Source organism: Rhinopithecus roxellana, chromosome 11, assembly GCF_007565055.1.
Source record: "Rhinopithecus roxellana isolate Shanxi Qingling chromosome 11, ASM756505v1, whole genome shotgun sequence".
In the NCBI taxonomy this organism is placed as follows: Eukaryota; Metazoa; Chordata; class Mammalia; order Primates; family Cercopithecidae; genus Rhinopithecus; species Rhinopithecus roxellana.
Genome location: NC_044559.1, coordinates 528,686 through 546,497, shown reverse-complemented (window position 1 = coordinate 546,497; position 17,812 = coordinate 528,686). Strand labels below are relative to the sequence as shown.

General features: G+C 37.8%; 1 protein-coding gene and 1 pseudogene across 2 annotated transcripts in view; both read left to right on the top strand.

Annotated features, from left to right (window-relative positions):
* Positions 1-6,285, top strand: part of LOC104675966 (zinc finger protein 37A-like) — a 33,319-nt gene extending 27,034 nt beyond the window's left edge. Inside the window, exon 5 of one of the 2 annotated variants that reach the window (XM_030941494.1) lies at positions 5,762-6,285. In XM_030941494.1, coding sequence (XP_030797354.1) covers positions 5,762-6,168 — 407 coding nt within the window. In that variant the 3' untranslated portion in view covers positions 6,169-6,285. Of the gene's footprint in view, positions 1-5,758 lie in introns of both variants that reach the window. The other variant, XM_030941493.1, reaches the window with a different exon arrangement.
* A 63-nt stretch (positions 6,286-6,348) lies between these two features.
* Positions 6,349-9,416, top strand: LOC104675960 (annotated as a pseudogene).
* The last annotated feature ends 8,396 nt before the right edge of the window (positions 9,417-17,812 follow it).

Below are 17,812 nucleotides of genomic sequence, written 5' to 3'. Positions count from 1 at the left end.
ATGCCACCATACCTGGCTAATTTTTTGTATTTTTAGTAGAGACGAGGTTTCACCATGTTGGCCAGGCTGGTCTTGAAATCCTGACCTTGTGATCCGCCTGCTTCGGCTTCCCAGAGTGCTGGGATTACAGGCATGAGCCACTGTGCCCCGCCGTGAATTTCTTAAAATAGCATGTGGTTGGGTATTGCTTTTATAACTTGTGTGAAAACTTCTACTTTTTTTTTGGGTGGGGGGACGGCATCTCACTCTGTTGCCTGGACTGGAATGCAGTAGCACGATCTCAGCTCACTGCAACTTCTGCCTCCCAGGTTCAAGCTATTTCCAGCTAAATTTTGTACTTTTAGTAGAGACAGGATTTCACCATGTTGACCAGGCTGGTTTCGAGCTCCTGACCTCAAGTGATCGGCCTGTCTCGGCCTTCCAAAGTGCTAGGATTACAGGTGTGAGCCACAGCACCTGGTCTTACTTCTACTTCTTAATTGTGACATTTCAACCGCTTATATTTAATATAATTTGTCAATGTTTGGATTCACATAATTTTGCTGAGTGTTTCCTCCTTGCTCATTTTGTTCTTTTTCCTTTTTTTCCTCAGTTTTCTCTCATTTGGATTGGTAATTTTTATTTTGTTTTATCTCCGCTGAATTCTTATTAGTATTACAGGTTGAACATCCCTAATCTGAAAATTTGATATCTGAAATGCTCGAAAACCCAGAACTTTTTGAGTGCCAACAGGACACCACAAGTGGAAAGTTCCACACCTTATGTGATGGGGCACAGTCAAAGTGTAGGGACACAACACATAGTTTATTCAGTGTCCCTAAGGGAAAAAAGACTCTCCCAATCCCCTTTAGCTGTGATATATCTTTGTTTGCACGCATAGTATATTAGTCCTTGCATTGTTATGTGCGTTCTTGCATTGCTATAAAGAACTACCTGAGACTGGGTAATATATAAAGAGAAGAGGTTTCATTGGCTCACAGTTCTGCAGGCTGTATAGGAAACATGACTGGAAGGACTCAGGAAACTTATAGTCATGGTGGAAGGTGAAGGGCAAACAGGCACATCTTATGTGGCCAGAGCAGGAAGAAGAGAGAGAGGTGGGAGGTGCCACACACATTTAAATAACTATATTTCTTGAGACCTCTGTCACGAGAACAGCACCAAAGTGGGGAAATCCGCTCCCATGATCCAATCACCTCCCACCAGGCCCACCTCCAGCATTGGGGATTACAATCCGACATGAGATTTGGGCAGGGACATGAATCTAAACCGTATCACCTAGATTCACTCACTCAAGTACTCCCTCAAAGGATAATATAAAAATATTCCAAAATCTGAAAAAATAAAAAATCCAAAAACACCAGGAATCAAAAACACTTCTGGTCCCAAGCATTTCAGGTAAGGGATATTCAGTCTGTACTTCTTTCTTAAATTTTGTTTTAAGTGGTTGCCCCATGACATACAATAAGCATTATCAGTTTATCACAGTCTCCTTTCAAGTGATATGATACTATTTCACATATAACCTTAGAATCTTACAACAATATAAGATTTAAGATTTGATATAGCTCCATTCTGTCCTCCTTTTTTTTTTTTTTTTTTTTTTTTTTGATACAGTTTTGCTCTGTCGCCCAGGCTAAAGTGCAGTCATACAATCACGGCTCAACTTCCTGGGCTCAGGTGATCCTCCCACCTCAGCCTCCTGAGTACTTTGAACTACAGGACGTACCACCATGTCTGTCTAGTTGTTTTGTTTTTTAGTAGTGATGAGCTCTCACCATGTTGCGCAGGCTGGTTTTGAGTTCCTGGGCTAAAGCCTTCCTTCCTTTCTATGTGATATTATAGCCATATGTTTTTACTTAGAGACCCCACAATGTATCCATAGTATTTTTGCTCTGTAAAGCCAGTCGTCTTTTATAACGATTTAAAAGTCTTTTATGTTTGCCCCCCATTTAAAAAACATTTTAGACATTCTTAATATCTTTGTGTATCTTCCTCCTTTTGTGTAAATAACTCCCTTTAGTATTTCTTAAAGCAAAGCTCTGTTGGCAGTGAATTTTCTCAGCTTTTGTTTGTCCAAAAAAGACTATCTTTATTTGTAAGATTTTTTTTCCTCTGGGTATAGAATTCTAGATTGACATTTTTTTCTCCATACATTAAATATTTCATTCTGTTGTCTTCCGACTTAGATATTATTTCCTGCTGTAATTTAAAAAGCTTTGTTTCTCTGCATTTAATATCCTGTTTTCTCTGGCTGCCTTTAAGATTTTCTTTTTATCCTTGGTTTTTAGTTGTTTGGCTATGATGTTTATAGCCAAATATCTGTGTGTGTGTGGTATTTTTCTTTCTTGCTGTTCTCTCGCTTGTGGTTTGATGTTTTTCATCTTTTTTTCCCTGGATCTTCAGTTGCTTGTATATGTTTGTTATCCTATAGTTTTTAGATATTTTGCATTAAGAGAATTTTCCCTATGCTTCTCTGTGTCGGCTGTTAGCTATCCCTCTTAAGCCTGTGTCTCCCTGCTCTTGCCCCTCTGCCAGCAATAGGCTGCTGCTCCCTGTTACTCTATGTCATGCTTGTGGTGGGGGCAGGGGTGTTCTCTGTTGTTCTAACACAGCCTTAGTCATAGGCAGGCCCTGTGTGCCTGGGCCTCAGCATGGAGCTTTCACTGTGTACAGTCAGCCCTCCGTATCTGCAGGTGTGTCAGGGCTAACTGTGCAACTTGATCATCTGTGGATTTTGGTATCTGAGGGAAGTTCTGGAAACAATCCCCTGCAGATCCTGAGGGACAGCTGTACCTGCTTCTCCCTCAGTGTTATGAGACCTCTATTTTTCTGTCAGTAAAGGATCCTGGGCCCAATATAGTTCTACACTCCTGCTGTAGTAATAGAGGGCTTTCTTGTACCCTTATTCTCCTATACTCCCACACTAGAGGATCCAGACTCTAGGCCGTCACCTCGGATTGGTAGCTTGCTTTAAGGAAAGGAAAATAATTCCTCTCAAGGATAAGCATCCCCAATATTCTCACTTACAGTTAAACAAAATATGAGCTTAAAACCAAAACCTGAGGAAATAAATCATTTGTGAGAGTAAACAAATAACGGAAAATATGTTTTCAAACACCCATTAATTAATACCATGGATGTATTAGTAAGTATAAAACAACCATGTAAGACACATTCAGAGTAGTAAAAGAGGAAATAAAAGGAGTAAGGAAGAAGGAATGTCTGTCATTGCAGATTACTGAACACTACATTTAACTTTTAAAAAAATTAAAATTGGATCGATACTGCAATAAATTATAAAAGCCATACCTTTTGCATAAATTTTTTAGTAAAATTCTAATAGCAAATATAGGAAGAGAGAAAATGAACCCTAAAAGAATGCTTGAGATGAGAGTATTGGTAAATAAGTGATAGGAAATTAGGAAACGTAGATAAATTTAAATTATGTTTGTATAAAATAATGATAATTTGTAGTGCTAAAAAATACAATTATATAATAAATAATAATTACATATAAATGAGGTGGGGATAATCGAATTGTGTTTCAAAATCCTTCTGTAATTCAGAAAAGAGGTTTACGATATTAACTCAGTTTGATATGTAGCATATAATAGATATTGTATCATTACTTAACTAACTCTGAATCTTGATGAATGAGAGCTTGGTAAAATTTAATGGGCAGCCAACCATTGAGAAACTGGTATAGCATAACTTCCAAAGATGTAAAGAAGAAAAAATGGGAAAATATCAAAAAAACAAAGTACAAAAAGAAGAAAGGTGCAGTAGATGTCATAGTAAAACTCTGACAAATACAAGATACCAACTAACATTTAGGAGACAACTTGATATGTTTTCAGTAATCACCATAAATTACCTGTTGAAAAACAATAAAATTGAATCTTCAAAAAATAATAAGCTCTTGCTATATCCATGATATAAAGTTTTGGTCTGACGACCTTCCCCTTTCTATTTCCAGTGTCTTTGGCCATTCATGCAGTGTTTTACCTGCAGTCGGGAGTCTGGGAGGATGTTCTGATCCCTGCAAATTGGCAAGAACTGAAACTAAAGTCATTACTGACAAATCATAAGTCTTCCTCACTTATCTTTTTTGTTAGGTTCTATAAGCCTGCTGCTCTCACAGATGACCCTCATAATGTTATTTTATTTTTGTCTTTCTGTCATCCTTTTTTAGTGATGTTAAGTAACTGTCTGTTATTGGGATGGGTGCGGTGGCTCACACCTGTAGTGCCAGCACTTTGGGAGGCCGAGGTGGGTGGATCATTTGAGGTCAGGAATTTGAGACCAGCCTGACCAACATGGTGAAACCCCATGTCTACCAAAAATATAAAAAATTAGCCGGGTGTGGTAGCACATGCCTGTAATCCCAGCTAATCAGGAGGCTGATGCAGGAGAATCACTTGAACTGGGGAGATGGAGATTGCAGTGAGCTGAGATCATGCCACTGCACTCCAGTCTGGGTGACAGAGCAAAACTCCATCTCAAAAAAAAGGGCTGGGCACAGTGGCTCACACCTGTAATCTCAGCACTTTTGGAGGCTGAGGGGGGTGGATCATCTGAGGTCAGGAGTTCAAGACCCATCTGGCCAACATGGTGAAACCCTATCTCTAATAATATACAAAAATTAGCTGGGCATAGTGGCGGGTGCTTGTAATCCCAGCTACTCAGGAGGCTGAGGCAGGATAATTGCTTGAACCCAGGAGGCAGAGGTTGCAGTATGCTAAGATCGTGCCACTGCACTCTAGCATGGGTGACAGAACCAGACTCCATCTCAAAAAAAAAAAAAAAAAAAAAAGTATATTACTGTTTTACTTTTGTAAACCGTCTTCTAAATATTTTTGTATTTTATATTTTCACTTTCTACTCATACCACCTGAAACACTAACCACTACAACCCCTGCCTTGTGGGTTCAAGTGATAGAAGAACGCTATTTAAAGCTTGGTATGTTTCATTCAAATAAACCATTCCTCTGACATTTTTCTTCTCTTTTTTCTTTTTCTTTTTTTTCTTTTTGAGACAGAGTCGTTCTTGTTGCCCAGGCTGGAGTGCAGTGGCGTGATCTCAGCTCACTGCAGCCTCTGCCTCCCAGGTTCAAGCGATTCTCCTGTCCAGCCTCCCTAGTAGCTGGGATTACAGGCATGTGTCACCATGCCCAGGTAATTTTAGTACAGACGAGGTTTCTTCATGTTGGTCAGGATGGTCTGGAACACCCAACCTTAGGTGATCCTCCCTCCTTGTCCTCCCATAGTGCTGAGATTACAGGTGTGAGCCACCATGCCCAGCCTCCTCTGATATTTTTCTAGAACACTCTTAACTACTAGTTTTCCTTGCCCCTCTCATTCTCTGCATGTCCCATTTCTAGATTAGCCATTTTTATATTTATATTATTTATTTTATATCTTTAGTATCATTTTTATATCTAATGTTTTATGTCATTATTTGTGTCTATTCTGTATTCACTGTGCTTTATGGTTATTTGTAACCTCTGTGTTGTTTCGAAGCACGTATTTATAAATTGCCCATTGTGTGTTCTAAATTTCCACCCTACTTTCAACATTATAAGGTTTCTTGTTTATTTTCTTCTAGCCAAAGGGCTAGAGGAGATTAACACTTTTTGGATTACTTTATTCCAGGAAACTAAGTCAACTATATATAAAAGCGCATTTGTACGTAAGTGTAAGCTCATCACAAATATCACAAGACTTATAAGTTACGGTTATTTTTTCTTATTTCTAGAAGTCTGCAAAGTTGATGACCAACTTGAGCGCTGTCAGGAAATCCAGGACAGACATATCTGGCAAGCTCCATATATCAACAACCAAACACTGACTATAGAGAGAGATAACATATTAGGAAAAGTGTTTGATTTCAGCATAGACCCACTTCCTTCCATAAAAATACCTTGTAAATGTGACTTATGTGGTATGAGTTTAAAATACATTTCAGATTTATTTAGTAGTAAGAAAAACTATTTAAGAAAGATGCCTCATGACCTCAGTGCATATAGAAAACTATTCCTCAATAGTAACCATGAAAAAACTCATATGGAAGAGAAACGTTATGAGTTTATTCAAATTGGAAAATGCTTCAGTCATAAGGAGGACTTCATTTCATATTTGAAAATTCAAAATTTAGAGCAATCTTGAATATAAGGAATGTGAGAAAGATTTGTATGGAAAGGCAGTTTTCATTACATATAAGCAAGCTTACACAGGAGAGAGTCCTTGTGTACATAATGAATGTAATAAAGTGTTCTGTAATAATCCAACTCTCACGGTCCATAAAATGTCAGAAAAAAAGAGAAAACTTTTATGAGTTTAATGAATATGAAAAAAACCTTTGAGAAGTCCACTTTCTTGAAACATAGAGTTCATTTGGAGGTGAAACATTATAAATATATTGAAAGTGTAGGTAATTTTAACAGATCAAGCTTTCCTAACACAAGAGAGAAAACATTTGAAAGTAACAAATCAGGGGAACCTTTGTATGGGAAGTCAGTACTTAATGTAACTCAGAGATCACACAGAGGAGAAGAAGTCTATGGATGTGAGCAATGTGGAAAACCATTCTATGAAAAGTCAAAGCTAACCAAACATCAAAGAATCCATACAGGGGAGAAACCCTATGAATGTAATGAATGTGAAAAATGTTTTTCTAGGAAATCTTCCCTCACTTTACATCAGAGAGTCCACACAGGAGAGAAACCCTATAAATGTAAGGAATGTGGGAAATGCTTTTCTAGGAATTCACACCTCATATTACATCAGAGAACTCACACAAGAGAGAAACCCTATAAATGTAAGGAATGTAGAAAAAGTTTCTATCATAAGTCATATCTTACAGTACATCAGAGAATTCACATGGGAGAAACCCTACGAATGTAATCAATGTGGAAAAACCTTCATAAGCAACTCTGTCCTCACAATACATCATAAAACACACAGGTGAGAAACCCTGTGAATGTAACGAATGTGGGAAATCTTTCTCTAGGAGTTCATATCGTATAATACATCAGAGAACTCACACAGACGAGAAACCCTATGAATGTAAGATATGTGGCAAAACCTTTTGCCACAAGTCTGATGTCACTAAACATCAGAAGACTCAAATAGGGGGAAAACTCTCTGAATGTATTCAGTGTGGGAAAACTTTTAGTTGTAACTCAGGCCTAAAAGTACATCAGAGAACACATACAAAGGAGAAACCCTATGAATGTACTGAGTGTGGGAAATCCTTCTCTGAGAAATCAGTCCTCACAGTACATCAGAGAATACACACAGGAGAAAAACCTTATAAATGTAATGAATGTGGAAAAACCTTCTACAATAAATCAGACCTAACTAAACATCAGAGAACACACGTAGGTAAGAAGCCCTATAAATGTAAGGAATGTGGGAAATTCTTCTCTAGGAATTCATACCTTACAATACACTAGAGGATGCATACAGGAGACAAACCCTATGTGTGTAAAAAATGTGGGAAAAGCTTCTACCATAAGGCAGACTATACAGTACATAAGAGAACACACAGAGGGGAGAAATCTTATTACTGTAATGAATGTGGGAAAACCTTTATTTGCAACTCAGTCCTCAACTCCCATCAGAGAAAACGCACGAGGGAGAAGCCCTATGGGTGTAATGAGTGTGGGAAGTCCTTCTCTGAGAAATCAGTCCTTACTGTACATCAGAGAATACACACAGGGGAAAAACCTTATAAATGTAATGAATGTGGGAAGTCCTATCATAAGTCAGATCTCACTAAACATCAGAGAACACACACAAGGGAGAAACCCTATGAATGTAGTCAGTGTGGGAAAAGCTTCAGTTGCAGCTTAGGTCTCAAAGTACATCAGAGAAGACACACAAGGGAGAAACCCTATGGATGTAAGCAGTGTGGGGAAACCCTCTGAGAAATAAACTCTCATAGCACATCCAAGGGTACACATGGGAAAAAGCTTATAAATGTAGAAATGAGAAATCTTTCTCAAGCAATTTGTACCTCAAAATACTTAGGAGAAATCAAATAGGACATGACCCCTGTGAATGTAAAGAACTTGGCAAACCTTTTACCATAAGTCATCTTCCAAAGTAAATAAGAGAATAAGCATAGGGGAAATTCCTAATAGTGTAATGAATGTTTGAAAATCTGCTGTAAGAGACAACTACAAAGTAACTGAATACATGTAGAAGAAACTACTAATCCATGTAGGGAATATGGGGAAATATTTTGCTATAATTTGGAATTTATTAAACAAAGAACTTCCATAGGAAGTAATCTAATGACTCACGTGGATATATGAAAATGTTCTTCCAGAGAATGACCATTAATAAAAATAAGATAAACCACATCTAGAAAAAACTGTCAACATTCTGTGGGTTTTTTTTTCTTTTGACAACTTTATGCACAAGTTTTACTCATTGTATATTAAAGAAATAATAGGGAAGATATTCAAAGAATGCAGCAAATGTAGTTGAGTCTATATCAAGAAATGTCATTTTACTAAGCAAGATAATTCATATTGAGTTAAAGTCATAACAGATATTTTGAATGTGAAGACATTAACAACTATTCAGACTTTATTATGTCTGAAGATTGTGTTAAAGGAAATGTATCAGATTAGGAAATAATGAATAGAAATTTTCTTCTAGATACAATATTATCCTGAAAGTCATGTTTTAAAAAAATCAGTCATGTTTTGTTCTGACCCCAAATTTTTAAATAGACATGTAACTGTAAACAGAATTCTATACAAATAATAACTGTAGAGTATGAAGATTTTTTTAAAGCACAAATAAATTGAATAACCTTTTCAGTCTCTGAGTCCACTTTTGGGGAAAGAGTGTTACCCCATGGCCCTTTCTATCATGAGCATCTCCTGTCCTTGATTAGTCTGCCCTCCAACTATACTGTTACCTCTGCATTTTCTGCCTAATGGACCTACCCTTAGGGGAGCTCAGGATGGACCACCCTCTTACCAGAACGTACATTGGGGCCAACCAGAGGCAGTGGGATATAGGTTGTCCTTGAGGCTGCATCTGCCCCTCTTCCTAGGTGCAGAGACTGGAAGCCACATTAAGTGTGTGTACAAAGCTAGAGGACCACCTAGAACCTCTAGCCCATGTGAGTTTGGTCTCCAATTCAGAGCCACAGGAAGCTCAGTATAGCTTACTTTTTTTAATCCAAGCCTATTGACTCAATTTTAGTGAACCCTTTTAGGTGGGCTGGTGTAGTTGTAGTGAAATATTTCATAACATAACCATCAGTGTACTTATTGCAGCTTGGAAGTAAAGTATTGCAAAAGTAGTTGAAGTATCTGCATGTCATTCCCAAATTTCTTTAACTTCCTATAACCTTTACCACCTTTAAGCCTTATTTTAAACTTGGTTTTTATTGATACCATGTCTCATTACTTTCATTCTTTATTTCCATATATACACATGTACTATTGTGCATGTACAATAACATATTTTGTTGTTTTGCAAGTATTTGCAAAAGGTAAAGTTATTCAGCTTTTGTCTTCAAATGCATGGTTTTGACCTTTTTACCTGCTGATATGTTTAGCTTTACTTATTTTAATAAAGTATAATAAATAACTTTGTGTAACTATAAAACATTGTCTATTTTCCTGCTTATGAAATTTCAAAATTTTGTTTCACTATTAAAACAATGTATGATAATTTTTATAAATCAACTTAAGTATAAACATGGTAAAAGATATCCTGTTTTGCCAATTTTATGAGTGATGTGGTTTGGGGCTCTGTGTCCCTACCCAGATCTCATCTTGAATTGTAATCCCCATGTATTGAAGGAAGGACCTGATAAGAGGTGATTGCATCATGGGAGTGGTTTCCCCTGTGCTGTTCTCATGATAGTGAGGGAGTTCTCAAAAGATCTGATATTTTCAAAAACATCAGTTTCCCCTGCACTCACTTGCTGTCTCCTGCCATCTTGTTAAGAAGGTGCCTGCTTTCACCTTCCACCATGATTGTAAGTCTCCTGAGGCCTCCCCAGTCACTCTGAACTGTGAGTAATTAAACTTCTTTTGTGTATAAATTACCTAGTCTCAAGTAGTATCTTTATAGCAGTGAGAACACACTAATACAATGAGTTTTTACAACAGTATACCCTCATGTAGTAACTACCACACTTAAGATACAGAGCAGAATCTACAAAGAACTTAAATTTACAAGAAAAAAACAACCCATCAAAAAATGGGCAAAGGATATGAACAGACACTTCTCAAAAGAAGACATTTATGCAGCCAACAGACACATCAAAAAATGCTTATCATCACTGGTCATCAGAGAAATGCAAATCAAAACCACAATGAGATACTATCTCACACCAGTTAGAATGACGATCATTAAAAAGTCAGGAAACAACAGATGCTGGAGAGGATGTGGAGAAATAGGAATGCGTTTACACTGTTGATGGGAGTGTAAACTAGCTCAACTACTGTGGAAGACGGTGTGGCAATCCTTAAGGATCTAGTACTGGAAATACCATTTGACCCAGTGATCCCATTTCTGGGTATATACCCAAAGGATTATAAATCATGCTACTATAAAGACACATGCACACGTATGTTTATTGCGGCACTATTCCCAATATCAAAGATTTGGAACCGACCCAAATGTTCATCAATGAACCCCACAGGCAGTCTAAAGCCTCCTGCATTCCTAAAGTTATGGGTTTCTTCTTGATGGACTTTCCATCAGGTGTTTTTGCAGTTTTGGAAATCCTAAAGATTCCTACAATCTTATTTTTTTAACAAAATGTTTTCTCTATTTTGTTCCTTAACTGGAACACTTTCCAGAAGAAGACATACTGTGGCCAAAAAGCATGTGAAAAAATGCTCAATATCACTAATCATTAGAAAAAACAAATCAGAACCACAATGAAATACCATCTCACAATAGTCTAAATGGCTGTTATTAAAAGTCAAAAGCTAACATGCCAGTAAGGTTGTGGAGAAAAGGGAACACCTATATACTGCTGATGGGAATGTAAATTAGTTCAATTATTGTGGAAAACAGTGTGGCAATTTCCAAAAGAAATTAAAACAGAATTACCATTTGATCCAGTAATCCCATTATTGGATGTCTACCCAAAGGAATAGAAATCATTCTACCTTAAGGACACAGGCTGTCACCCCTGTTATTAAATATAGTATTGGAAGTTCTAGCGAGGGCAATCAGAAAAGAGAAAGATATAAAGGGCCTCTAACTTGGAAAGGAAGAAATCAAATTATCCTTGTTTGCAGGTGATATGATCTTATATTTGGAAAAACCTAAGGACTCCACCAAAAAACTGACAGGATTAAAAAATTCAGTAAAGTTGCTGGATAGAAAATCAGTAGCATTTCTAGATGCCAACAGTGAACAATCTGCAAAAGAAATTTAAAAGGTAATCCAATTTACAATAGCCACAGATAAAATTAAGTACCTAGGAATTATCAAAGGAAGTGAAGAATCTCTGTAATGAAAACTATAAAACACTGATGAAGTTGAAGAGGACACCAAAAATTGGAAAAACATCCCATGTTCATGGATTAGAAGAATCAATATTGTTAAAATGTCCATACTACTTAAAGCAATCTACAGATTCAGTGCAATTCCTATCAAAATACCAATTACCTTCTTCGTAGAAATAGGAAAAACAGCCAGGCGCAGTGGCTCACGCCTGTAATCCCAGCACTTTGGGAGGCCAAGGTGGGTGGATCACCTGAGGTCAGGAGTTTGAGACCAGCCTGGCCAATATGGTGAAACCCCGTTTCTATTAAAAATATAAAAATTAGCTGGATGTGATGGTGGGCCCCTGTAATCCCAGCTACTGGGGAGGATGAGGCAGGAGAATCACTTGAACCCAGGAGGCAGAGGTTGCAGTGAGCCGAGATCACACCACTGCACTCCAGCCTGGGAGACAGGGTGAGACTGTCTCAAGAAAAAAAAAGAAAAGAAAAAATAATCTTTAAATTTATATGGAGCCACAAAAGACCCGGAACAGCCAAAGCTACTCTAAGCAAAAAGAACAAAACCAGAGGAATCACATTACTTGACTTCAAATTATATTACAGAGGTATAGCAACTGAAACAACATGGTACTGGCATTAAAACACTTAAGCCAGTAAAACAGAATAGAGAACCCAGAAGCAAATCCACACATCTACAGTGAACTCATTTTTGACAAAGATGCCAAGAATGTATACTGGGGGAAAGACAGTCTCTTCACAAATAGTGCTGGGTAAACTGGATATTCATATGCAAATAATGAAACTAGACCCTTATCTCTCATCACGTACAAAAACAGATCAAAGTGGATAAAAGACTTAAATCTAACACCTCAAACTGTGAAACTACTACAAGAAAACATTGGGGAAAATCTCCATGATGTTAATCTGGGCAAAGACTTCTTAAGCAATACCCCACAAGCACAGCAACCAAACCAAACATGGACAAATGGGACCACATCAAGTTTAAAAGCTTCTGCATAGCAAAACATACAATCAACAAAGTGAAAAGACAACCCACAGAATTATAGACAATATTTGCAAACTACCCCTCTGACACAGGATTAATAACCAGAAAATAGGCCCGGCGTGGTGGCTCATGCCTGTAATCCCAGCACTTTGGGAGGCCGATGCAGGCGGATCACAAGGTCAGGAGTTCGAGACCAGTCTGGCTAATATAGTGAAACCCTGTCTCTACTAAAAATGCAAAAATTAGCCTGGCGTGGTGGTGGATGCCTGTAGTCCCAGCTACTCGGGAGGCTGTGGCAGGAGAATTGCTTGAACCCAGGAGGCAGAGGTTGCAGTGAGCTGAGATCATGCACTGTACTGTAGCCTGGACCAGAAAGCAAGCCTCTGTCTGAAAAAAAAACAAAAACAAAAAACAAAAAAACAAAAAAACAGAAAATATATGGATCTCAACTCTATAAGAAAAAAAAAATCTAATAATCCAATCAAAAATGGGCAAATGAGTTGAATAGACATTTATCAAAAGAAGACATACAAATGGCAAACAGGCTTACAAAAAGGTGCTCAACATCATCATCAAATAAATGCAAATCAAAACTACAATGAGATATCTCACCCCAGTTAAAATGGCTTATATCCAAAAGTCAGGCAATAACAAATGCCGGCAACAATGTGGAGAAGAGAACTCTCATACACTCTTGGTGGGAATGTAAATTAGTACCACTATGGAGAACAGTCTGGATGTTCCTTAAAAAACTAAAAATGGACCTACCATATGATCCAGCAATTGCACTTCTGGGTGTATACTCAAAAAAAGGAAATTAGTATGTCAAAGAGATATCTGCACCCCTGTGTTTGTTGCAGCACTGTTCACAGTAACCAAGATTTGGAAACAACCTAAGTGTCCCTCAACAGATGAATGGATAAAGAAAGTGTGTTACATATATACCCAATGAAGTACTATTTATCCATTAAAAAAATGAGGCCCAGTCATTTGCAACAACGTGGATGTAACTGGAGATCATTATGTTAAGTTACTTATGGTGTACATGAGATGTTTTGAAATAAGCCATGCACAGAAAGACAATCATCACATGTTCTCACTTATTTGTGGGCTCTAAAAGTCAAAACGATTGATCTCATGGAGATAGAGAGTAGAAGGATGCTTACCAGAGGCTTGGAAGGGCAGTGGCGGGGGACTAGGGGGTAAGGGAGGTGGGGATAGTTAATGGGCCCAAAAAATAGAATGAGGCCAGGCCTGGTGGCTAATGTCTGTAATCCCAGCACTTCAGGAGGCTGAGGTGGGCAGATCACGAGGTCAGGAGTTCGAGACCAGCCTGGCCAATATAGCGAAATCCCATCTCCACTAAAAATATAAAAATTAGCGGGGAGTGGGGCACGCGCCTATAGTCCCAGCTACTCAGGAGGCTGAGGCAGAAGAATCGCTTGAACCTGGTAGGCTGAGGTTGCAGTGAGCCGAGATCAGGCCACTGCACTCCAGCCTGTGCAACAGAGTAAGACTCTGTCTCAAAAAAAAAAAAAAAAAAAAAAAAAAAAATGAATAAGCCCTACTATTTGATAGTACAATTGGGTGACTATAGTCAATAATAAATTGTACATTTTAAAATAACTTAGAGTGTATTGGATTGTATGCAACTCAACAGATAAATGCTTGAGGGGATAGATCCCTCATTTCCCCAGATGTTCTTATTTCACATTGCATGCCTGTATCAAAACATCTCATGTACACCATAAGTATACACACCTACTATGCACTCACAAAAATTAAAGAAATTTTTTAAAACTTAAAAACTATACATGCATGCATATGTTCATTGCAGCACTATTCACAATAGCAAAGATGTGGAATCAAACTCCCATGTATGGTAGACTGGATAAAGAAAATGTGGCAATATACACTATGGAATATTACACAACCACAAAGAAGAAAATGATCATATCCTTTGTAGCAACATGGATGGAACTGAAGACCATTATTCTAAGCAAACTAATGCAGAAACAGAAAAGCAAATACCGCATGCTCTGATAAGTGGGAGCTAAACATTGAGTACATATGGACACAAAAGGTAAGTATCGGCACCAGGGACTACTTGAGGGTGGAGGATGCGATGAGGGTGAGGGTAGAAAAACTACCTATAGCCTGGCGCAGTGGCTCACACCTATAATCCCAGCACTTTGGGAGGCTGAGGCAGGCGAATCACTTGAAGTCAGGAGTCAGAGATCAGCCTGGCCAATATGGTGAAACCCCATCTCTAGTAAAAATACAAAACTTAGCCTGGTGTGGTGGCACATGCCTGTAATCCCATCTACTCGGGAGGCTGAGGCCTGAGAATCACTTGAACTGGGAGGTGGAGGTTGCAGTGAGTGAAGATTGTGCCACTGCATTCCAGCCTGGGGTGACAGAGTAAGACTCCATCTCAAAAAAAAAAAGAAAGAAAAACTACCTGTGAAGTACTTATTACCTGGGTGAGAAAATAATCTGTACAGCAAACCCCTGCAACATGAAATTTACCTATGTAACAAACCTGTACATGTACCTCTGAACCTAAAATAAAAGGTTAAGAAAGAAACGTGGTATATATTAATCCAGTTATATCAATAATCACTTTAAATATGAATCGTCTAAATACAGCAATTTAAGGAACTATCAGAGTGGATCATAAAACAATTATAAGAAGCCCACATTATATAGGAAGACAGATAAATTGAAAGTAAAGAGACGGAGCAAGATATACCATGCCAATATTAATCATAAGAAAGCTAGAGTAAGTATATTAATTTCAGTCAGAGTAGACTTTAGAACAAGGAAAACTATCAGGGATAAATGAGGGGCATTACACAATGATAAAGGGTTCAACTGTCCAAGAAGACATAACAATCTTGAATGTGTATGCACCTAACAAGAGAGTGTCAAAATACATGAGGCAAAAACTGTTAAGAACTACAAGGAGAAAGACAAATTCACTATTATCATTGGAGACTTCAGCACTCTTTCATCAGTAATTGATCCAGGAGACAGAAAAACAGTAAGAGTGTAGTTGAACTAACCAATTTACATTTGCAGCATATTTCATGTAACAACAGCAAAATACACATTCTTCTCAAGCTCACATGGCATATTCACCAGGATAGATCACATTCTCAACCGTAAAATATACAACAAACTTAAAAGGATAAACATCCAAATATGGTTTCACAACACAATGGAATTAAACTAAAAATCAATAGCAAAAAGATAGGAAATCCTAAAGTATTTGGTGATTAAGTAAGACACTTCTGGTCAGTATCACTAATCATCAAAGAAGTACAAATTGAAACCATAATTAGATATTGTCTCATACCTTTTAGGATTACTAAGATTAAAAAAAGGTAGCATGTTTTGGCAAGGATGTGGAGAAACTGTAACTGTTTTTCACTGTTGGTGGGACTGTAAAATGGTGCAGCTACCATGGAAAACAATATGGAGGTTACTAAAACAATTTAAAATAGAACTACTATATGATTCAGCAGTTCCACTTCTGGGTATGTATCCTAAAAATTGAAATTAAGATCTCAAAGAGATATTTGCACTCCCATGTTCATTGCAGCATTATTCACAATAGCCAAGATGTAGAATCAGCCTAAATGTCCATTGACAGATAAATTTTTAAAATATGGTATATACATAAAATGGAATGCTATTGAGCCTTAAATAAAGGTATTCTGCCATATACAACAACATGGATGAATTGTAAGGACTTTACACTAAGTGAAATAAGCCAGTTACAGAAGGACAAATAGGGCATGATTTCAGTTATATTGAGGTACAGGAAGTCTTCCCTTAACATCATTGACAGGTACTTGGAAAATGTAACATTAAGCTAAAGGGCATATAACAAAGCCAGTTTTTTTCCACCCATCAACATTGTAGGGGAACAACTATTCAAGAACCTTCTGTACCTCGGTTCACTTAAAGTCACAGTTCCAAGAACCTATCAATGACGTTGAAGACTTACTGTATCTAAAATAGTCAAATTCATAGAATCAAAGAGTTGAATGTTTTTTGTCAGGGTTTGGGGATACGGAGGAATGAGGAGATGCTATGCAGCAGGTTCCAGGTATGCAAGACGATTAAATCCTAGAGCTCTCCTGTGCAACATTGTGTCTACAGTTAGCAATACTGTATTGTACACTTAAAAAATCGTTGGCTGGGCGCGGCGGCTCACACCTGTAATCCCAGCACTTTGGGAGGCCGAAGTGGGCAGATCATGAGGTCAGGAGTTCAAAACCAGACTGACCAACATGGTGAATCCCCGTCTCTACTAAAACTACAAAAATTACTCAGGCATGGTGGTGCTTGCCTATAATCCTAGCTACTCGGGAGGCTGAGACAGAAGAATCGCTTGAACCCAGGAGGCGGAGGTTGCAGTGAGCCTAGATCACGCCACTGCACTCCAGCCTGGGTGACTGAGCAAGACTTCATCTCAAAAAAAAAAAAAAAGTTAACAGGGTATAGATCATGTTAAATGTTCTTACCACAATAAAAAGGTGTGTAAAAGAAATATACTTTACATTCTCTTACATATATCTTACAATAACTAAGTTCATATATGCCACTGAAATTAAAATTTCGGCTGGACACAGTGGTTCATGCCTGTAACCCCAGCACTTTGGGAGGCTGAGACAGGTGGATCACCTGAGGTCTGAGACCAGCCTGGCCAACATGATGAAACCCCATCTCTATTAAAAATACAAAAAATTAGCCAGGTGTGGTGGCAGGCACCTGTAATTCCAGCTACTCAGGAGGCTGAGGCAGGAGAATCCCTCGAACCCAGGAGGCAGAGGTTGCAGTGAGCTGAGACTGTGCCATTGCTCTCCAGCCTGGGCAACAAGAACAAAACTCCATCTCAAAAAAAGGAATAATTCATGAAGTAAAAAATAATAAAAATAAGAACAACAGACTTCTAAATAATATATGGATTAAAGAATGTCTTATGAGAAATTCAAAACTATATTGAATTAAGTGAAAATACAACCTATCAAAATGTGTGGAGTAACCAAAGATAATGTTATATTCTTTGCTTTAAAGTCGTGTACATCTTAAATAAATCGAGAAGAAAAAAACCCTTTCATATTTACCCAAACATGTACTGTTTCTGATGCTCTTTGTTAGTTCTTTAAAATCTGAGTCTCTTTCTAATATCATTTCTTTTCATCTATAAGAACTTTCTTTAGTGTTTTGTATAGTGAAGATCTGCTGGATATAAATTTTCTGTTTTCCTTTATCTGAAACGTCTGTTTTTAGTCTTCATTCT